The sequence below is a fragment of the Lontra canadensis genome, unplaced genomic scaffold (assembly GCF_010015895.1).
Source record: "Lontra canadensis isolate GAN:19392208 unplaced genomic scaffold, GSC_riverotter_1.0 scaffold57, whole genome shotgun sequence".
Classification (NCBI taxonomy): domain Eukaryota; kingdom Metazoa; phylum Chordata; class Mammalia; order Carnivora; family Mustelidae; genus Lontra; species Lontra canadensis.
Window position 1 is genome coordinate 7712821 of NW_022631051.1, and position 23730 is coordinate 7736550.

The following is a 23730-nucleotide window of genomic DNA, read 5'->3' on the forward strand; positions in this document are numbered from 1 at the left end:
GTCCAGTCAGTGGCCACCCCTACATCCCTGAGCAGAGGGTCAGTAAGGCAGGCAGCCAGACCCACCGGCCTGGCTGCAGGAGTGTGGGAACAGTCATTATAATTGAGCATTAAGTATTGTACTTAGGGGGAAAATGAGTCTTTGAGGCACCAAGCAAGCTGTGCAAATCACCAGAGATTATATTTTATCCGGAATTGCCCAGTTCCCACTGTGAAAATTAAAAGACAATCTCTACTGCATTATCCCCCAAAATGCATTTCCTCTAAGTCCTGATAATAAGTGATTATGTAGCCATGGAAACAGCTATTTTGGGAGAAAGAAAATCAGAGAAAATTGGATCTTTAGAACAGGTTTATAAAATCAGACTTTGCTTAATGTAACTTGAAACTCCACAGCTCAGAGTGTAGGTTCTTGGGCTTTGTACCGATTGTTTACGTGATAAGCCCTTCTGGGAGCGCACCCATTTGAATAATTGATTTTAGAATACTCTCAAAGAGAGAGAATATTCCAGAAAAAAAGGAAAGAGTCATGAGAAGGGTACAGTGACTTTCTGCTATGTCCCTGTATGCCTTTGGCCATCTGTCAGGAGCCTTGATGACCGCATCTCCCACATTTACTCCCCAGCGCCATTTGGTTCCCATGGCTCCCAAGTTCCCGAATCTAAGCTTTGGAGACAATCAGGAAATTATTAGCAAAAATGAGGTTTCAACTTCAAGGTTGATTTTTTTTTCCCCAGGTCATTTTAAAATAAGATAAACTATAATTTAAAATGTGTGTGTTGCTCTATACTGTTGAACTCATTAAATACATAATCAACTGCATGGGGGCATGTAAACATTCTTCTTAACGCTCATTTTGATCTTCATCTCTGGCCAGATGTGTTGTCAGATTTATTTTCTTGATCTGTAGAACTGGAAATGTTGCTGTTCATGGGCAGTACAGTCTGCCTTTTTTTAGGTATGAGGAATAAATTTAGTATCAGGGCAAAGGAGGTAGACCAGATAGCTCAGAATAAGTCAGTCAGCCCCTGATTATATCTGTTTCTCCCATGCCCGTTTGGAAACCCTGCCCTGAGAAGGAACTCTGAAGAGGGCTTGTGTGACACACATGCTTCCGTGTGAGGAGGAAGCCCACACCTCTCCCCCTGTGTCCCCTTCACACTCACCCACTCACAACACTTCTGACACCAGACATGTGAGGTATTTTCCCCACACCAGGCCATTCACCACGACACCAGCTGGGTGTCATCCCATTCAACTCAATTCTGACGCTGTCTACCTGGAGCCCATGTCACATGCCACAGGTTAAGGGGTCGGTCCCAAGAGGTTGCCCCACGTCAGATGCTGGTCTCAAGGAACAGGTTATGTACGGTGTCTGCCCTGCCATTGACAACTTGAAGAACTCAGGGACACTTACTTATATTTACTGGTTTATTAAAGGAAATGACAAAGGATACAGATGAGCGGCCGCATGAAGAGATGTGCAGGGTGAGGTCGGGAAGTGTCTCGAGCACAGGAGCCTCTGTCTCTGTGGAGCTGGGATGTGTCATCCCCCTGGCGCGGGCACGCGTTCACCAACCTGGAGGCTCTCCAAACCCCGTACTTATGGAGGCTCCATCATGTAGGCATGATCTATCCTCAACTCCAGCCCCTTTCCCCTCCCGGAAGATGGAGTAGTGGGGAGCTGAAAGGTCCAAGCTTCTAATCATGGCTTGGTCCTTGCAGTACCCAGCCCCATCCAGGAGCCCAGCCAGAGTCACCTCAACAAAACAAAAGATGCTCCTGTCACACAGAAAAGTGCAAGAGATTTAGGAGCTCAGTGTCGGGAACAGGGGGGCCAAAGATGAAATATTAGAACAGAAGAAACCCCTAGTGCTCTTCCCACTTAGGAATTTACAAGGATTTCAGAAGCTCTGTGCCAGGAGTCAGGATCAGAGTCCAATAGAATTTTTTAAATCTTTCAGAAAACCACTTTCTTGAGTGGAGAATCCTGTGGGTTCCCACACATCACCTCACTGAATCCTCAGACCTCCTGTAAAGAGAGATGATGCTGAGATGGGGCTCCAAGTCCTGTCCCTTCCAGCACATCACACTGGTTTCTGGTGTTTCCCATTCCCTATATATTGTTAGATTCATTTTGAGGGCTGTGAAAATCAAGCCTTTGAACTATATGTGGTAAATAATAATAATAATAGTAATGTTTTTGCTGCCTTGGAACTGTATTTCCCCAATTACTTCTTAGAAGTAGAACCCTTGTCAAACTGCCCTTTGCGGGGTACCAGGAGTGAGGAGGGATCAGTAGCAGTGAGAAGCCCAGCGCGTCGCCCTTGGCCTCTCCCATGCTCCTTGAGGTGGCTCAGTTGGTGACAAGAAACACTCCCCAGGGCCCAGTTTAAAGACTAAGGCCAGTGGGGTGCATGGGTGGCTCAGTCAGTTAAGCGTCTGCCTTTGGCTCAGTCATGATCCCAGAGTCCTGGGATTGAGTCCTTCATCGGGCTCCTGGCTCAGCAGGGAATCTTCTCCCTCTACCCTTCCCCCCGGCTCATGATTGCTCCCTCACCCTCTCTCTCTTTCTCTCTCCCAAATAAATAAATTAAATCTTAAAAAAAATAATAATTTTTTAAAAAATTAAAAAAATAATAATAAAGACTAAGGCCAGGTTCCAAAATTGTGGCAGCTGGACCAAATGCAATTTGCATCAAGTACCAAACCAAAGTCGTGTTTTATGAGAATAAATGTATCAAACCAGAGTGATATTTTATTAGAAAGAAATTTATTTTAGATGTTCACATGGATCACATTAACTTCATATAAGATCCATGTGGCCATTTTGATAAAAACAGAATTGAAACCCAGTGCTCAGAGATGACAATTGAGTCTTTCACTAGGGTTCAACATCCAGTTTCTTCCTGCTGGGGAAAGGGTTTGGGAATACTCTAGTTTATGTAGATGAATAACAGCAAATAGTAGCAAAAACAGGGTTGTTGTTGTTGTTGTTCTGTTGTTGTGGTTTTAATTTGCGTTGTAATCCAAAGAAACATTTTTAAGTCAAATGATGCCGAATGTGAAAAGGAGAAGAATAAGAAATTATCTTCCTAGCAGCCTCCTCCCTTTTCTGAAGATAAATGCAAAGTCTGATAGACACTTAAATGTTTTGGTTTTTTAACTTTTAAATGCACAAAGACAGTCTTGAAGACAGAATTCTGTTCTGGGCCACATTTGCACCTGTGGTGATGTGATCGTTGCTCTGTGATAAGAGCCCGGGGCTCAGCATGGGACGGGCAGTGGTACAGCTGGGCATGGCACTGTCTGTGTCCCGTGGGAACTTACCTTCGTGGTTATACTACGGGTCAGGTGCTGCGCCATCTGGACGCTGGCCAGTGTCCTCCTACAGATTTCCTGCCAAACAGCAGCACGGCTGCAAGAAGTGGAAAATATGTGCATAACAGCTTGATAGGAGCTTGGGTTCCACACGTGTCCATTCACACGTGTCAAGATTCCACAAAGGTATACTCAAGAGTCATGTTGCTTTGGACCTAAATTTTACCTCAACAGAAAAAAAAAAAGAAAGAAAGAAAGAAAAAACAACCTGTGAGCAAATACTGATGTCCAGACAAAGATCTGTGTGCTGGAGTATTTAGGAGGAAGTGAATTGGTGTCTACCATTTCTTCAAAATGCATCAAAAGTAAGGTAGATAGATATGTGATTTTTTTTTTAAGTACGGTAAAATGATAATGGCAAAATCTAGATGGCAGGTGTTCAAGCATCCACTATAAAATTATTTCAAGTTGTATGTTTGAAGTGTGTGTCATAATAAAATGTAGGGGGAGGGATACACATGTGTACAGAAGGCTACAGAAAAATAAATTACAAAGCAGCACGAGTTAACAGCACGAGTCGTACTCTGCACATTATAACATGCCACGTAAGATGTTTGCCTGTAGGAGGGTTTTTATTACAATTATCCAGAATGTTTGCTAAATTCTTTGAAACATTCCCAAGGACCCCAAAGACCTCAGATTGAAAACCATGAATAAAGTGTGCAGCTTCAGAAAGACTTGCAGGTGTGTCCCGGATTTCTAAACCTCTACGGGTAGCTGTGAGATAGCCCGTAGTTGTAGAAATGTACCAGGTGGGGCACTGTTCTGTGCACATCCCACAAGTTGACCACTTGATCCTCACACTAACCCGAAGAGGAGGAAACCAAATCAGCTAAGATTACACAGGACCACACCGTGCCATCTCACAACTTGATTAAACCTAAAGATGTGAGAGGCTGTTTTAGGTTAAAAGTTCGACGTTATGTGAGCTTCAAGTGTGTGCCAGGTGCCACCAGGCGCTGAATTGTAAAGATGATGAGGCCTCTCCCTAAGCTTATAAATAAGTGGATTTTTCACAAGGGCACCCATTTTCTTCTCTGAAGCTGCTCTCATCTACCTTCCATTTCCATCCAATTCATATCATGAGCATAGTTTGCAGATGAAAGCCAGAATGGATTTTTTTACAGACCTCCTCATGGTTCAAGAAAGTGAAAAGACTGGGGCGCCTGGGTGGCTCAGTGGGTTAAAGCCTCTGCCTTCAGCTCAGGTCATGATCTCAGAGTCCTGGGATCGAGCCCCGCATCGGGCTCTCTGCTCCGCAGGGAGCCTGCTTCCTCTCCTCTCTCTCTGCCTGCCTCTCTGCCTACTTGTGATCCTTCTCTCTGTCAAATAAATAAATAAAATCTTAAAAAAAAAAGAAAGTGAAAAGACAATCACAGAAGGGAGACTATATTTATAAATAACGTATCTTATAAGGGACTTATATTCCAGAATATATAAATAACTCCTCCAGCTCAGGAACAAAAGGTTAAATAATTTTAATGTTAATGTTTTCATCAATTTCAGAATAAGCAAAGGATCAGAATAGACAGTTCCCCAGTAAGATATGTGAATGGCCGATACACTCATGAGAAGGGGCTGAACATCAAAACCATAATGCAATACAACTTCACAGCCGCGAGGATGGTTGTAACCAAAAATCAAATAAAAACAAATGTTGGCAAGCGTGCGGAGAAATTGGAACCCTCGGATAGTGCTGTTGGCAATATAAAATGGTACAGCACCTCCAGAAAACAGTCTAGCAGTTCTAGAAAAAGGTAGTCACAGAGTTCCCATATGACCCAGCAGTTCCACTCCCAGATACATATTCAAGAGAATGGAAAACATATGACCCCACAAAAACTTCAAGGCAAATGGATATGCCCGGCAGCTTATTCCTAGGAGCTGAAAAGTGGAAACAACCCATATGCCCATCAGCTGATGAATGCACACGTGAAATGTGGTCCCTCTGTGCAATGGACGATTATCTAGCTATGAAGAGGAATGAATCTCTGATACAGGCTACAGCATGGAAGAGCCTTGGAAACGTTATGCTCTGTGAAGGAAAGCGGACACAGAAGGCCACATGTTGTGTGATTCCATGTCTGTGAAATGCCCAGAACAGACACATAGAGACAGAAAGTAGATGACGGTTGCATAGTGTTGAGGGAGGGTGAGGGGGGCAGATGAGCAGTGACTGCCTGATGGGTACAAGGTTTCCTTTCAGAGTGATGAAAATGTCCTGAAAGTGGTTACATGGAATAGTGCACTGCAAACGCACCTTCAGCCCGGATTCCCTGTTGGAATTAGTCCTGTTAAATCTTAACTTGGATGCCTTGGTAAAATTAATTTGGGCACCGCTGATCATGGGGATCTCCTAATTTCAGGGCCTTTCTAGTTAATTCCAAGGCAGGGGAAGAGACTCCATTCAAAAGTGGTGAGCGATTGCTTGATTGAAGTTCGTATTTCTGACCCCGTCCATTGCATTCTGCATACGCTGTGGAAAGCGTTCAGTGTAAGATTTATAACATTTCACATTTTATGCATGCTTCCGTTTTTAAACCAGTGTAAGCCAGGAAAGTGAAGAAATGCAAAAGCAAAAGCACTGATTGAAAATATGATTCTCATGCTGAAAATATATCATTAAGACCTATGTTAAATCTCTAAAAAAGAATTGTCATGGAAGTTAGCAGGTAATTTTATCAGAAGTTATTTCCATGGCATTCTGAGTAACTCCTGTCCATGCAGAGCCTGACACTGTAAAGACTCAGTAAACAGATGTTGAGTGAATAATACATCTTATCAAGTTTTTTAAACTCTTCCTCATGGATGGTTCATGTGCCATTGTTGGCTGCTCGCGTGGGATTGTTGCTCGCTATACCTGGAACCATGCCTGCCTCGTAGTAGGTGGTTAAGAAATAGTTGTTAGTTGAGTGGACTTTAAAACTTATCCTTCTCTGTGTTCTCTGTCATTCATAGTCACCATTCTCATGTATGCAGACTCAGTTTTGCTGTAAAGCTCAGATCGAGGCACAATATCATTTGTAGAAGCATTATTCAAAATAGCCAGAGAGTAGAAACAAAGAAAAAGTCCATCATAATGATGAACGGAGAAACAAAATGTGGTCTGTCAATACAATGGAATATTACTCAGCCCTTTAAAGGAAGGAAATATCGATGGTTGCGACCACATGGCCTCCTTTAGGACAGACATGCCCACCGTCTCAGAGAAAACCGTGTACCATCGCAGTACATTGTACAACTACTTCCCTCCTCCCAGTATACGACAAGAATCTGTTCACAGTCTCAAGAAATTTGATTATAATCCTTTAAACTGGATTTAGCAAATAAGGAAGCTACCCTTGGGTAATGTATCAAAGAAACAGGGAGAAAGAAAAAAATACCACTGACATGTGTCAGTGGTTAGAATTACGTATCTTTCTTAACACCAGACCATGTTAATCACATAATAATTAGAACCCATGATATCAGTGAAAAGCCACCTTTCAAATACAAGTTTATTCTATTATTATTTTTAGATTAAGGAAATCTAAGCACAAAGACAATTTCCATTTGCTCACTAACACTTGTATTCATATGACAACAGTTAAGTGCATGGTATGCCTTTGTGTCTTAATTTATTTTATGTTACTGGGAATCTGGAATTCATATTTTGCATTAAGGCGAATGTTCTGCATTATTTCTGTGAGGAAGGAAAGAAAGAGTCTTCCTATCAGCTACCTGAGACAAATGGTAACTGCTAAGAAAGAAATCACTTTGCCATACTCTGCCAGGAGGCAGGCAGTGACTAAATATATCTTCTAAAATCTATGAGACTTAATAGGCCCATTTCTCATTTGGGTTCTTCTTCTGACACACAGTGTGATCTGAACAAATCACATACTTCATTGCTGAATATAGAGAGCCCCAGGGGCACCCCTCCTCAGAAGGCTCTCCCTACAGCTTTTTTCTCCAACTACATGCTTCCACAATTAGATTCTAAAGGTCAGCTTCCTTGTAAGGACCTAGGGCAGGTAGTGGGACACCGTTGTGGGATGCTGGCAAAAAGGAAACACCAGGAATCTTCCAAGTGAGCAGGAACCATGCTGACTGCAACTTGTGGTTGTTTCTTTGTTCTGTTTCATGTAAGTAACACTGAAGAATTCAGAGAGTCTCACACAGTCCTGTAAGGTGAAATTCATTTAGCTTTGAATTCTCCTTTAATCCCTAAACTGCTCAAAAAAAATTTTATTTTCTTTTTCCTGCAGTAGTTAGATACACTATTAAGTATTGTTTTCCAGATGTTAATCTTGGCTGGGACTTACTATATTTAGGACAAGGTTAATCATGTCCTAAGGCAGCCTGGTGGTTCCTAGAAAGGAAGCCACATGTTGAATTTGTCAGGAAGGCTCAGCTGGCACCTCAGTGCCCTGATTGGGCAGAACCTTCCAGGAGAAGAAACGCTGGGGGAAATAAATACCCCTGCTTTCTGGAACATTACACAAACATCACGTTTGCAGATACTTACCTACCGTCCCTGAACGGTGAACTTGGTAAATATTTATGGGATATAGGCATGAGCTGGAAGATTCTAGCCCAACCCCAACAAAGATGAAAGGAAAAGAATGCATATCCGTTACGCTTTAGTTGAGATATCTTCCTTCCAGTGACTTGAGTTCAAAACCATTTTGAGGTTAACACTTTATTTTTAAAAGAGGCAAGGTTTCTTTTTTTTAAAAAGATTTTATTTATTTCTTTGAAAGAGAGAGACAGCATGAAAGAGAGAGAGAGAGAGAGTACACGAGCAGGCTAGAGGGGTTAGGGGAGAGAAGCAGATGCCCTGCTGAGCAGGAAGCCCTGTGTGGGGCTCCATCCCAGAACCCCAGATTCATGACCTGAACCGAAGGCAGACGCCCAACGAACTGAGCCACCCAGGCACCCCATGACGTTAACACTTAAATATATATATTTTCTATATTTTCTATATATTTATATTTATTATATTTAATATATATTAAATTTATATATAAAATTAAAATATTTTTATTATATAAATATATTTATATAACATAAATATATAATTATTTTTATATAAATATATAAATATAATATAAATAAAATATTTTTAAAATATAATATAGATATATAGATATAGATATAGATATATAGATATATATCTCAATCTTTGGCCTCCTTTTAAACCACCAGTGTTCACTGTCTCAGAGAAAACTGAATCCTGTCATAGTACATTATAGAAGTATAGACGTGACAAGAAATACTCTGCTTTGTTATAAAGCTTTTTACATTCTGTATAGAAGGGTTAAAAATGAATTATTTGGGGCACCTGGGTGGTACAGTCGGTTAAGGGTCTGACTCTTGGTTTCACCTCAGGTTATGATCTCCAGGTCCTGGGACCAAGGCCCCACCTCAGACTTCACGCTCAGCAAGGAGTCTGCTTGGGTCTCTCTCTCCTTCACCCTCTTCAGCTCTCATTCATATGCTCTCTCTAAAAAATCAATAAATCTTTAAATAAATAAATAATAAATAAATAGATAGTTTCTAGTAGGGCTCACTGAATTAAGTTGTATTTGGTTTCTAAAATGTTGTTGCTTCTTAAGCTGAAGACACCAGCTGAAATTAACAGATGTTTATGTGTGCCTTTAATTGCTTTAATTTGGTTTCATTGCCTTCTTCCTTGACTATAAGGGATGACCGGGCTTAGCCTTGCATAGACACTAATGGCCAATGACTCCTTCCTTTTTATATATAGTGGGGGTTAAACTAGAATTGAAAGGACTCTAAATGGTTCTCAGAATATTCAGTTGTTAGAACTAGTACTGTCTGCTCTGTGGCCATGGGTATTCTAAGTCACTTGACTTAAGCGTAATTTAACTGTGACTTGCAAGCTGTGTCTCGTGGCAGGTCAGACGCAGCGTTGATTAGGAATAGGAGTGCGTCTGCCACACACACTTGTTCCCAGGAGCAGCAGCAAGACCCCATCACCACCACCATCTCCCAGGACCCTGACCAAACTAGCTCTGGGGATACTCCCAGCTTCCGACGATCTGATTTAATGATATATATATATATACAAGGTGCACCAAGAGGAGGACAAGAGCAAGTTTTCATATGCAGTGAAATTTACTGCCTGGTGTGCACGTGAACAATTTTTTAACTCGTGGGTTGTAAGTTTAATGTTCAAGTTTTTTTTTTTTTTTAAGTTGTGTGGGAGCAGCCAGCTTCCTGGTTCCCAGAGTGGCCTGGACAAGCCGGTGTGCAGTCCTACTCATTTGCCCCAGATCGGTAGTTGTGAAATTGCTCTCCACCCAGAACTGTGGCTTCAGGATGCCTCACCAATGTCCCATTAGACAGGCAGCAGGAGATATCGCCATGTGTTTCTTTGGAGGGAAACAAGCTTTTCTTAAAAAGAAGAAAAAAGTAGCATAATAAAGATTTCTGGTGAAAAATGGGAACAGTGATTAGAAAGAGGAACACACTCATCTCACAGACAAAAAATATTTCAGGTTTCTGTTTTCCTTCTGTAATTTAGTTTTTACTCAAGTTTTTCTCTCCCTCTGAGGCAGGAACCCCATCAAAGAAATAGATTTTCTTTCTACAGAATGTTCTGTAAATGGAAGATTCGCATAGAAATAGACAGTCTGCCTTCTCTTTTTTTGCTTAATCTACTCCACATGTTCCTGAGAGATCTGCAAACATCCATCACCAGTTGCTGGCAAAAGGACAATTTAGATAATACACATTTTCTCTTAGTAAATTTTACAGTAAATCTATACAGATTGTTTCAGAGATTTTTTTTAAATGAGATTTTGCAGTGTATACCATTTTGGTCTGGGGGTTTTTGCTCAAATTAAGTTTCTAAGATTAATTCATGTGTTGAGTATGATTATAGCTATTTACTTTCATTACTACATAATATTCAATTATGAAACTCTACAATTTACTTTTCTGTTCTGTTCATGGACAGCTGGCTTGTTTCCAGGTTTGGGCTATAACAAATAATGATGCCCTGAACGTTTTGTTTCGTAACCCGGTATACATGTGCGAAATTGTTTCTAGGACAGATAATAAGACATGGAATTGGTGCTCATAGGAGATTCATAGTTTAACTTCATTAGAGAATGCTAATTTTTTCCCAATGATTGTATCTACTGACACCCTCAATAGTAGTGTATGAAAGTCTTCATTGCTTCACACCTTTGTCAAAACACATTATGTCTGAATTATTCTGAGGGTTTTTTTTTTTAACTTAGTAGCTTTGAACAGTCCTTCCTGAAGGTGCCAAGGCCTGATGTAGGCATTATTGCTCACTGTTAGATCATGGTTTTATATGATGCCTTTCCAGCTTTATAAATGATGAAATGATGCCCAGTGAGGTCTGGGTCACACAAATGATCACATAGCTTTGCCCAGAACAGAAAAGAAGAGCCCGGTGCCCAATGCCCAGTCAGGACCACATTGCACACGGCTCCCACGGCTTTCCTGTTGCTTCTTTACTTGGGAAAGTCCAAAACCATCTTAAAGTAAGACTGAACTAAAGAGAGTCTAACAAAACCCAAGCAGGAAAAGTCATGTTTAGAGACTACTTAAAAAAAAAAAAAGAATGACTACCATTGATTTTTCCTAAATCCAGATCTTTCTTTGTTACAAGGAAAACTAGGAAGGCATATGGAGCACACACCCCTCCCCACCGTGTCTATGAACTTCTAGAACAAGGTGACCATTGCTTTGCTCAGCATGGAAAGAAATCCTGGACTGTCTTCAAAGGGCCAGGAGTATCTAGATTTAATTTTCAGCCTGTCATCAAATTGGTAATTATTCAGTGTGGAGAAGGAACAGGAGAATCCCTGTGTTAGTATAGTGGTAGATGCCAAATGAGACCATCAGGACATAGGGAATTCGGATACTCCCAAGAGTGTTAACTTCCCACATCACCAGCCAGCATGCACAACAATGTGGAGACCCACTCAAGTGCGACTTCTCTGTTTCCAACTCTTTCTTGGTCTCATCTTACAAACCTGGACATCATGTTAACATAATTGAGGTACAATAACTTTGCAGTTTCCCAAGGTTTGAGGACTCTTGAAGTCTTAAATTATAACTGTGTTCTGAAATAAAAAAGTGATAGATATAAATGTAATATATACAGTGATACCGTAAGTATGTAATATAGTCCTTGAAATGGTCACCAAGTGGGTATATATCCAATGCTGTTTTCTTTGGATGCATTCATACATTCAGCAGAAATTTACGAAGCATCTGTGTGTCCCAGAGGTTGATCAGTATTAGGGGTGAAGTCTGACTTAAGAACCAAAAGTCACCATGGAACCATCTAAAGGGACAGACTGCTACTGAGCAAATCACAAATATATACACAGATACAAATTGTGGTGAGTGAGGAGGAGCTCTAAAAGAGAATTCAAGGCAAAACATTTCAAAACCATGGGAAGACTACCTGTGAGAAGCCAGCAATCATTTAACACTCACAATATTTATTTTTCATGTATATTTAGTTCCTTCATTTATTTTGGAATGTCTTTAGATTTAACACGTGACTCTTTTCCAGTGAAACCAAGCCATAGGTCCTGCTTAAATATCTCATGTATTAGTTCAAAGGAAGAAAATGGGCCATAGGAGCTAAATTGAAACATATTTTTCTTCCTCGTTTCATGATAAAAATAATTAACTGGAAATGTCTGTACTCTAATCAAAATTTTCTTACAGTCCCTAAGAAAGTTTCTGCTTTGGCTGTGGGTGCTAGAAGGTGGTATTATTACTGCAGAAGTTCTGACTAGTCCCAGGATGGTAAACTGTATACAGAGGGTCCTGGACTTAACGATATTTCAACTACAACTTTTCAACTTTACAATGGTGTGGAACCAATACGTATTCAGTAGAAACCATACTTGGAATTTGGAATTTGGATCTTATCCTAGGTTAGCGATGTGCAGTGAGCTCCTCTCCAGAAGGCCTGGGCAGCAGCAGTGACAAGCTCCCAGACAGCCACATGATCACAAGGATAGCACACTTAAATCCATTCTGTACCCATACAGCCCTTGTGTTCGTTGCTTTCAGTACAGTGCTCAATTCCATAAGATAGTCAATGCTGGATCATAAAATGGGCTTTGTGTTAGATGATTTGGCCCAACTGTAGACTAATGGGAGTGCTCTGAGCATGTTTAAGGTGGGCGAGGCTCAGCTATGATGTTCAATAGGTTAAGTGTATTAAGTGCATTTTCAAATTATATTTTCAATGTACAGTGGGTTTATTGAGATGTAGCATACCGTAAATCAAGGAGGGTCTGTATTCTTTCTTTGCACCATGAAATAAGTCCAGAAGATTCTCACATGCAGTCAGAATTGCCACAGGACCAAAGTTGCCTTTGAAAATCTTTCATAAACTCAAAATAATCTCCCCTTTGCTAGCTATGCAAGAAAGAAAGCATGCTAGTCAGAAACAGACCCTGAAGGTGTTCACCCTTGATGGGAAGTAAAGAATGAAGAACTTAGTGACAGAATGTAGGTATAGAGAAGGGAGTTGTCCAGGATTATTCCTAAGGATGTGGCTTGAACAACTGCAGGGACAGAAGTGCCATTTAAGCACCTCTGATGGGGGTTAGGACTGACAATTCAGTTCATTGAAGGAGTTGCCAAACAGTCTGGCTCCCAAAATTCTCCAGTGTCAGGAGACAGTTGGGGATACAGGAACACGGAAGGAAACTTCGCTCTAGAAGTGTAGAAGTGAGAGTGTTAGCTATAGATCACACTGAACGCAATGGGGTTGGCTGAGAAGAGGGGAGAGAAGAGGACGGGGCCTGAGGACTGCTACTCCTGAGGTCAGGAATTAAAAAAAGGAGGAGCACTGGCCAAAGGCAAGTCTGGCCTCTTCTGTGTTCCTGGCTGTCCTGTATCTGAAAATATGGCTTCTGGAACTCTACCCCAGCCCAGAGAGGAGCTGGGCCATCCGTCAATGACTGTACCATCAGGGCATGTCAGTTGCTTTTATCACCTGACTTAGGTCACGTGAACCTTGCAGTCAATGCAATTCCTCAGTCTTCTCAAAAGAACAGCTAAGTCACCAGCTTCTTTTAAGCCAAAGATGGTTAGTCTTTTATTTTTGTTAACCGATTGGACTCCGCCTTGTTTTATTACTGGTCTCGCTGTCTCCGAAGAATCTTATTTCTAACGCTTAGCAGGTGTGTGGTCTCAGGCCTGTTGCTTTGCTCTCTGTGCTGCAGTTTCCTGACCAGTAAATCTGTGGTGTTCGTAGCATCCACCCCACTGGGTTTTCATAATATAGTAGGTGCCCTCAAACCCACAGGCCCTGAATCAGGAATTATGCCCTGTGTGCTAGGGCAGAGACACAGGGTACAGGGGCGGCCCAGAGGAGAGGGCTCCTGGAAGGCTTCGTGGAGAAGGTGGCTTTTGAGAAGGGGCAGGATCTCAATAGGCAGAGATGAATGCGGTGTAACGCCACAGAGAGAGGAGCATCGAGTGTACGTCACTGTCCACACTGGTCAAATGACACAAATGATCCTAGACTTCCATGCTTCCGTCTGGTTTGACTGGCACATAGGGGAAGGAAAGGAAAGAAGGTGGGGGACCCAGTATGTCTCCTAGAGAAGTTCAGCGTTTATGCCCAGGTTTTGGAGCAAGTGAGCCATATAATCAGCGCTGTGTTTTCAGAAGATACAAGGGGCACCAGCACTCCTTTACTCTGCGGTTCAAGACTGCTGGCAAGTTACTACAGGAAACTGAAACAGACGGTTGGTGAGATGCCAAATGAACATTTTCTCTGAACAGAATTAGCTCTCAGTATTCATTTTCAGCCTGGCTCCTTAGGGCAGGTTGGGCCTTCTTGTATTTTGTTATTGTGTGTACCTGAAGAATCTTTCAGGAAAACAAAAAACAAAAAACTACAGCACACACTGATACCATTTGAAAGCCTGCGTTTTTAAAGTGACAATTTGATGTATCCCAGTGGGGGTGGGTCCCAATACTTCATCATTCTTTGCCTTCATGATTTAAAATGACAGTGTAGCCTGTCAAAGTTAACTGTAAGTGAAGTTCCTTGGATATTTATAAAACATCAAATAGATAGAATTGTGTCAGCAAAAGATGGGTCCTTTTATGACTAAACCACGGAAGGATTTTTGGATGATCGTTGCTGGCGACACATCTCTACGCTGAACTGAGAGCTGCGAGAAGGATATGGTGGTCCACGCTTGTGAAGGTATTTTCATCCCTTGCCGTAAAAAGAGTATCCGAATACTCCAAGCAAGTCAATGATGCAACTTCTGTTTTGTTTTGTCAGTGATTTATTGATCCACGGCTTCAGGGTCCCCTGAGAAAGCGGCAGTTACCCATGCAAATAAAGAAAGCATTAGTCTGCAAACCTAGTTGACGCTTTGCAGCTTTTCAGCCCTTTTACCAGATACCTTAAGGCCTGCCAGGCTGGAGTTCAGAGATTTTTTTTACTCGTAGCTCTAGACACAGCCTGCCTGCTTCGATGGATATATTCCCAGGTGTGCGTGGACACTAGTTTTTGTGAATTTACTAATGCATAAATACTTTCAAAACTGGCCTTAGAGAGCGAGAGCCCTAACTGACAACTACAGCGTCCAGAGCGACCGGACCCGCGTCTGCGTCGTCCGGTCCGAGCCCCGCCTCCGGGGATGTGTCCTGGCTCTCTGGTCCCCTAGGCCCCTCCCCTGGCCCCGCCCCGCGTCCCGCAGGCCCCACCCCGGCGCCGGGTTCTAACGTCACCGTCTGCGCCGCGCGCGGCAGAAACAGGAAGTGGGACCAAAACAAAGGAGCGGCAGCCAGGAGCGGATCTGCCTTTTTCTCCCTCTTCCGAACTCATTTTGGCCCTGGCCACCTACCCTAAGGAACCGTCCGACTATGTCCAACATGGAGAAACACCTGTTCAACCTAAAGTTCGCCGCCAAAGAACTCAGCAGGAGTGCCAAAAAATGCGACAAGGAGGAAAAGGCCGAAAAGGCCAAGATTAAAAAGGCCATTCAGAAGGGCAACATGGAAGTGGCGAGGATACACGCCGAAAATGCCATTCGCCAGAAGAACCAGGCGGTGAATTTCTTGAGAATGAGTGCGCGGGTCGATGCGGTAGCTGCCAGAGTCCAGACGGCGGTGACGATGGGCAAGGTGACCAAGTCGATGGCCGGTGTGGTTAAGTCGATGGATGCGACGTTGAAGACTATGAATCTGGAGAAGATCTCTGCTCTGATGGACAAGTTCGAGCACCAGTTTGAGACGCTGGACGTCCAGACGCAGCAAATGGAAGACACGATGAGCAGCACGACTACGCTGACCACTCCCCAGAACCAAGTGGATATGCTGCTCCAGGAAATGGCAGACGAGGCTGGCCTAGACCTCAACATGGAGCTGCCGCAGGGGCAGACCGGCTCCGTAGGCACTAGCGTGGCTTCCGCCGAGCAGGATGAACTGTCCCAGAGACTGGCCCGCCTGCGGGATCAGGTGTGACGACAGAACCCATTCTGAGGTTTCCTGACCGTAGCCACCTTCTCAAATGCTCTGTATATTAGTGAGATATTATACAGTAGAAACTGAACATGCAAGAATGCTGAAATGCTCTTTACTTAAGATGCTTCTACCTTTGGGTTTACAGTGCTCTCCAGATACACTAAGAAAATCCATCTTAACTGGATTTTAAAGTTCCGTATAGCTTGTGATGTGTATTTTTATAGCTGCCTCTTAACAGAACTAGTGAATTTGGTGTGTATGAATCTTTCTCAAAAATTTGGTCAAAACTATTGTTCCGTGTATTTCGTTTTCTGCCTGAATTTATCAAAGTGGAACTTTTTTTTTAATCTAGTGTAATTGGTAATATCTAGAATTGACAGGTGGTGCATAAAAATTACAGAGAGGAGAATGATTGCTTAGATTGATTACAGGGCTATCAATACGTCATTCAACTTAACAGACACCGCTATTTCTGTATATATTTTCTTCTTTGCCATCACATCCAGACTACTGTTCTATTGATCTGTTCTGGTAACTTATACTAAAATTATGGTAGGGCATTCTGCATAATATTTCTTGCTGTTTATGTTCCACAGATTTTCTGTGTGGTAGTTCTCCTTTTATAACTGGAAAAAATGCCACATAATTTCATTTTATGAGAAAAATCTGTTGGCTCATTTATATTTTCATTTACTAAAGAGTTTTTCCAAAAGATACAGTTGAACATGACAGTTTCAAATGAACATCTTGAACACATTTTTAGTTCTTTTTCTATTTCTACACTTTAATTAGACTTGTCATAAAGTATGTTAATTAGCATGGCAGTCATATGACTCTGACATTGCCAAAGAACTGTTGATTGGTTTGAGAAAACCCTGGGGTGGTGTGTTTGTAGGTTTTCTTTAATTATTAATAACCAAAAATAGATATAAAATTAGAACTGCTTTTTAAGTTCTAATTATTTGCATTTTTTATTTTCTTTTAAAGCAACAACTTGTTGAGAAAAACCTTAGAAATAGAAGTTGGATGTTTTATTTAGCCATGCAAATAACTTAAATATACGTGCAGCCAGCTGGAAGTCTGGGAAGAAGGCAATATGCAGAATGGGACAGCAGGGTTGACCCTCCAAGCCTAGAGCCCATCTGTGCTGTCTTTCGTCTTTCTGGAACAGCAGTGTGTATTCTCTGGCTGCAAAGTAAAGCCCGTAACCACCACTTTCTCATAGCCTCCAAACATGGAGGCTTTGCCTGGGCAAGTAGATTAATCCAAGTCAGATACTTCAGGATGTTTCAAATTCCCCCTTTTCCTTCACTGGTAGATTTCCCCATACAAGAATTACAGTGTTTTGGAAGATAACTTAAAGGGACTCTTCCAAGGCCTTTGAAAGATTCATGACCAAAATTAGTCACCATTATGTTTTCCAGTATGAATGAGTGTGTAAAAAAAAAAAAAAATGAACAGGTATATGCAGATGAGGGTGACCCTCATATTTAAGTGTCTTTATAACTGACTGGGTGTTGTTCCGAAGTTTTCCGTAAGGGACACCTGTCGATTGTCCTCCCTGTATCTTCTTTCTAGAACTCTCCCCTTTTGGTGTCTCTTCTCATCCACATGGTTGCACAGAAGCAGCTATGTGAGTATAGCATGAGTTGTAACCCCTCTTTAGACTGGAAAAAATAATTACAACTTAAAATATAGCTAGTATTCAATCCTTTGGTAAATTAAAGAACCTTTTATAGTACAAATATTCCCAACAAAATTAATATATTTTGTGAGATTAAACAATGCTTGTATATGCCTGAACTTTCTTAAAATATGTTCATTTCAAACTATATGAATATACATTTTTATGAACCATAAATATTTTCAAAAACATACCAGGCCCATGAATTATTTCCTCACTTTTGCAGTTGATGAAATGCTGAAATGTAAGCCACAGAAGTTTGTCAAATAAATCATTTTAGATTGCATGTTATTGCATGAGTGTGCATCCTGTTTGAAAAACTATTTAAAAAAAAATTCAGAGGTAGATTTGGTTCAGAAAGTGTGGTATCTTTCCAAACTCCCCGTTACCACCTTAATTTCTGTTTTGTTAACATGGAATGTCCACGTATATTTCTAGAAACCCTAGCTATTAATTCTTTACCATATTGGTTTTGTCGTGGCAACAAGATTCTTGCCCCCATCTTGAAACTAACCTGGGCTAAAAAAAAAAAAAAAAAAGAAAAGAACAGAAACTAACCTGGACTGATGATAGATAAAATTTATAAAAGGCTCAAATCAAACATACCGAGGATACAGTTAATGTTCCATACAGCCACTAGTACAATTTTTACTCTTACCTCTTTTTTATTTTCTGCTTTCATATGCACAGTTTTAACATGGATTTGGGATATAGTTTTATGAACTATTTATTTTAGTTCAGATGATATATGTGCCATTGGAAAAGTCTTAACTAAAGCTGTTTGTGTTAATGCCTATGTGTGCCCTTCAGATATGTGTACACTGCGTTGCCTACCCTGTGTCCTTGATTTGGCAAAGAGCCACCTAAAATAAGCACCAGTCTGATAACCTGATAAACTGAACATAGTCTCAAGTTAGCCAAACAAATCTCACATCATAAAGCAGATGCTTCCTCTGTAATATCCACCCCATTCTCTAGGAGGCATTTCTATAGCCAAAATCCAAAGTTCAAGACCTTCAATACTATTGGCAAAAAGCTACAAGCCAGTGGACATTGAATAAACTGATGAATAACCACCTGTAATTTTTTCTTAATCGACACATTAGTAAAATACCCACCTCGTTTACCTAGGTTTGTTTTTCTATGACTAGATGGTAAAACGACATCTGTCTTTGTCACAATTACTGGGCCTGGTGTGGTACCCAGCTCAGCTTGCTCCTGGTCGTGTCCCTGGCGTGAATGCATAGCTCCGTTGGGGCTCTTACCACGGTGATGCCTAGAGTTCTCTAATGACAATGTACACAGTGGGTTAACGGGTGCAGTGGGCACTCAGCCAGTGTGCTGTTGTGTCTCCTTGGAAGCATTGTGTCCTTTTTCTTCAGAGCATTTCCCCAAATTGAAATGTTTACTCCTGGTCTTCCAGGTTTATACACCGTCCCTCCCTCTTGAATAGTAGCAGAACAAACAATTCAGCAGTTTTTATTCAGAATGAACACAGTAAAAGATTTAAACTAAAGTGTATCAGATGTTGGCTATCTGGGGCTTCTTTCTAGAGGAAAAAAAAAAAAGGCACACTTCTGCCTTAAACAGTCCTCAGGAGTTAGGCAGATAAACCATACACGTAAAGAGAAAAATGGACATGAGCATATACAAATGTTACAAAGCCATCAAGATGAACGTTTAAGATTAGTGCCCTTGACACCCATGCCGTGTTTTATACCTTGACTTTGAAAAGGGAGTAAGTCACAGTGTAAGGCAGGAGCCCACGCTAATCAAATCATGAACATGAACTACACAGAGAAGGGAATCGGTGTTGCTAGTGGTTAGAACTGGCTTCTTGCAGGAGGTAGGGTTGATTCTGGGGCTTCAGAGGAAAAGTAGGAATTACATGAAGATCAGAGAGGCCCAGAGCCATATGGGGATTTGAAAGGAGTGGAGGGCTTGTTCAATGTCAAGACATCAAAAAGAGCGAAGAGATTGGCCAGTTGGGAAGGCCTTGGAGGCCAGGTTGAAAATATGAACTTTACACCAAGAGAAGGGAACAGGATCTTGAGTCATCAAAAGCTGTATCGTCCAGGTGAAGCGAGGTAGAGCCTAGAGCAGGGTGGCAGGAAAAACAGAGGAAAGGTGTTCTGCAAACTTCAACGTGCACAGGGTTCCCTGAGTCGCCAGGGAAACTGCAGCTCGGAACCACCTGGGGATATGGCTCAGCTGTAAATCCCCATCCCCAAGGTCTACAGGTGCTGCTGCTGCTGCTGCTGCTGGTCCTGGTCTGAGCACCTACCCCCTTCTAAGTAGCACGGATCTTAACCTGCCACAAGCACAGCAGAATTGCTTGGTACTTCGTCACTGCAGGGATAATGTTTTTCTCCTCTACAGTAGTTTTATATCATGTGCATTAGCATTAGGACGTAAATTTCAGTAACACACTGAGAGAAGTTTCTTATTAACCTTAGAGTTCCAATTGCTACATTGTCACAAACAAAATAATCGTGGATACTTTTAAATTACGTTTAGTTGGTGCTTTTTCTCAGATCTCATTGTTTAAAGGTATTTAACAGAATGGTTTTCATCTTTTCGTGATCCCTGGTCCCTCCTCATGATCAACTTCCTGGTTATAAGAAGTCTGTGACTTTTGAGTCATTTTAGTGGGGTAGCGGACAGCAGGTGAGAAATAAACAATGAATGCTGTTTTGTGCCAGTATCAAGCAGAGGGGGATCTAAATGACAAGAATGAAAATGATTCTACAAATATGACTATCCTCAGCTGTAGCAGGAAGTAATGGGGAAAAAATCAAAGTAAATTGCTTTTTAACTACTTTTTTATAGTTTCCATATCACTATGGTGATTTTTTATAGTTATAGCTTGGTATTATCTTACAAATCTATATCTAGTGTGAGTGAACCCTCTGGAAGTTTGATTCTTTAATCTGGTTAATTTTTCCACTAAAGAGGCAGTGGCATATTTAAGAAAATAATTTTACTAACCCTTTAAAATGTAGTCCTAGGGGCGCCTGGGTATCTCAGGGTTAAGCCTCTGCCTTCGGCTCAGGTCATGGTCTCAGGGTCCTGGGATCGAGCCCCACATCAGGCTCTCTGCTCAGCAGGGAGCCTGCTTCCCCGCCCCCCCCCCCGTCTGCCTCTCTGCCTACTTGTGATCTCTGTCTGTCAAATAAATAAATAAAATCTTTGGAAAAAAAAATAAAAAAATAAAATGTAGTCCTACAAAATTTAGAACACCCTTTTAAAACTCATCTCTCTATAGATACTATTTTAGGAGCTCCAATTTGAAGTACTTCTAAAGCATGCTGGAAAATGCACCGAGTGAACCAACAGAGACTAAGGCAAAAAGCTGGTAGAAATCTACTACTATAGATTCTCTTTCATTCCTTTATGCCTTAGAGGGTCTTTCAAAGAACTGGGGGACACATTCACATTCAGGGGGGTAGTTTTCACATTTTATTCTCATTGCACAAATTTGAAATGCATGAACTCACAATACCATTCAGTATCAGTAACGATGCAGAAGGGACCCTTGGAAATGTTCATCGATGCCTCTTGGGTCTCGCTTAGATCATTAAGTATCAGAGCCGGAAGGAACTTTGAATATCCATCCTGGAGATTAGGGATGGGAACAAACTTGACATCTTTGCCTTTGTCATTGGTATCTCTGAACCTCTTATTTTTAATAGTGTTCTGTGAGGTACTCCCACCGCTTCCTTTGGAAGGCAGTCTCTAATCACATCTATCAAGAACTTTTGATGTGTTTTTTTCACCACATTTCACTGTTTCTACTTGTGCTAGTTATTACCATCTGAATCAATTCACCCTCCTACCTCCACCCTGTTTGCATCCTGTTTGAAATCGGTTGCTTCCTAAACTCTAACTATAGCCGAGGGTTCCATATTTAGTTTAATTTTCTAGCCCAGTTATTCGGAGATGATTGGTTTCCCTATCGCATGTTCAGTATTATAGGTCTCCTGCCAAGAGGATAGACCATCTCTGAATCAAATTCGTGTAGCCCACGTCGTGTAAGGGAAGCAGCTCAACTCCCCACCGAACCCACCTGGTTGTCTGGGTTATAGACCAGAGCCTCTTTCCAGGAGCTGAAAACTCTCTCACTCCATCACAAGAGTCTTTCTGCCCCTTTCCTGCTAGATGGTCAGGAACTCACTGTGTACTTAGGAGGTGCTCTCCACTCCACCAAATTGAAGGCCAGCAATGACTGAGCCAAACTACACCATGGCTCTCAAACCAGGCCTCAAGCAAGCCGGACCCTCCCTGGGGCCTCTCATGTTTCCCCCAGCTCCCAGGTTGTCTGCACTCTGTCCAAACTCCTCCCCCTTGAGAACGAGCTTTGTCCCCAACCAGTTCACCGCCATTCCGGTAGGCACACAGCAGCACCTACCAGGGCTCACGGTAGCCACTCTGGAGAGGCCCAAGCAGATCACAGTCCCTTTGGCCTCTCTGCAGCCTTGCTACCCGGCCACCCTTCTGCAGTCCTTCTCCAGAAGATGATTCTCTGACAACGCCCATGGTGGGCGGTGCCATCACATACCAGCCCACCACCACCATAGCTGAAATGACCTCATTCCTGATGCTGTCCTCCTGCTGCTTCCTGTCTCTGACAGGAAATCCCTACCGTCGGCAGACCCCCTCTTGCTTCTTCCAACATTCTGCTTGTGGCTTACCTGCGCCAGGAGGCACCTCTATTGCAGCTCTAAGGGAGGCCTTGGCTGTGGAGCTGCTGGCCCTTGTGCACAAGGGTGCGTAGGTGAAATGTCACCAGTCAAAATGTCACCCCAGCACCAGGCCACCATCCTGGACCACTGGGGTTAGCTCTCCAGGAGGAAGGAGATACAATGGCCAAGGGAATTAGGTGATCTTAATGTGTCTTTGGCCTCCCTCTTTCCCATGCTGGAAGCATCTCGTGGGCCTGCCATGCAGGCTGGTGGAGGGAGCATGTGGAGATGGGAAGGTGACACCTGTTCTACACTGTGCAAATGCCCACAAGCATTAGAGCATTAGAGGAAGGCCCATCATCACTTGACTTCAATAAAGGAACCCAAACCATGCTGAATTGGACAGGCAAGGAAGTCAGTCATGTCCCTTTAGTCTGGGGCACATTTACTCTCCCCAGGGCTGGAGCCTCACCCCCGATCAGGAGCCCCTCAAACACCTCCCTCCCCTATATGCTCTCCTTCCCTTTGAAGCCCCTGCTGCCCCCTCTGTCTCCAGAAGTAGTTCTTGCTCACCAGGTGACCAGTCCCCATGTCCTCCTGTGTTTTGAAAATCTCCACAGTGTCCATTATGGGCTGGGCCTCTTAGCCACCTGCTGCAGGAGGAGTGGGGAGCAGACATTCATTCCACAAACAAAGATTCAGGGACCAGGCCTGTGCTAGGTGCTGGGGATACCCAGGCCAACAGGACGAAGACTTGTCCTGTGGTTCTTGCATTTTGGAGGAAGAAATAGATAATAAGCGTAAAATAAACACATGAGAATCTTGTCGGGCCACGGAGGTGCCACGTCAAAAAATAAAGCAAGGTTGGGGTGGAGACAGATAAGGCGCCATTTTCACTAAGATGGCCAGGGCGGCCTCTAGGTGAGGAGGGAGAGCACGAACCCATGGGGCCCCTTGCGTCCACATCTTCTTCCATGCACAGATATGAAGTGATTTCCTTTCCCTTCACTCTCGTCTCCCTCCTTCCGTGTGTCCCTCCAGGTGCCCACACCAGATGAAGCCTGGTGATGGGTGCACACAGGCACATGACTCTGGGACTTTATTAGGAACTTGTTACTCTAAAGGAACGTCTCTGAGCTCCCGTGTTGCATTTGCACTGCAACATGGTCTTCTGCTACTAGCTTAGCCTCGAAAGAGGCCCCGTGCCCCTTCCCAATGTCTGAGTAGCCCCTCACCCCCAACTGTGGGTAAGAGGAAAGATGGAAAGCAGAGGTAAAAAAAGAAAAATGAAGGAAGGGAGGGAGGGAGGGAGGGAGATAGAGAGAGAGGAGGAAAGAAAGAAAGAAAAGGAGAGAGAGAGATAGGAAGGAAGGGAGGGAGGAAGGAAGGAAGAGAGAAAAAGGAAGGAAGGAAGGAAGGAGAAAGAAAGAAAGAAAAAGAAAGAAAGGAAGAGAAAGAGGAAGGAAGGAAAGAAAAGAAAAAAAAA

The 23730-nt window shown here is 42.6% G+C and overlaps 2 protein-coding genes across 3 annotated transcripts in view; both read left to right on the top strand.

The window, feature by feature from the left end:
* Positions 1 to 23730, top strand: part of GNAL (G protein subunit alpha L) — a 137916-nt gene that overhangs the window by 100678 nt on the left and 13508 nt on the right. The gene's annotated exons all lie outside the window — the stretch shown is intronic.
* On the top strand, positions 15148 to 17853 carry CHMP1B (charged multivesicular body protein 1B). Its single transcript, XM_032875782.1, has one exon. The coding sequence runs from the start codon at positions 15279 to 15281 to the stop codon at positions 15876 to 15878; it is 600 nt and encodes a 199-aa protein (XP_032731673.1). The 5' UTR covers positions 15148 to 15278; the 3' UTR covers positions 15879 to 17853.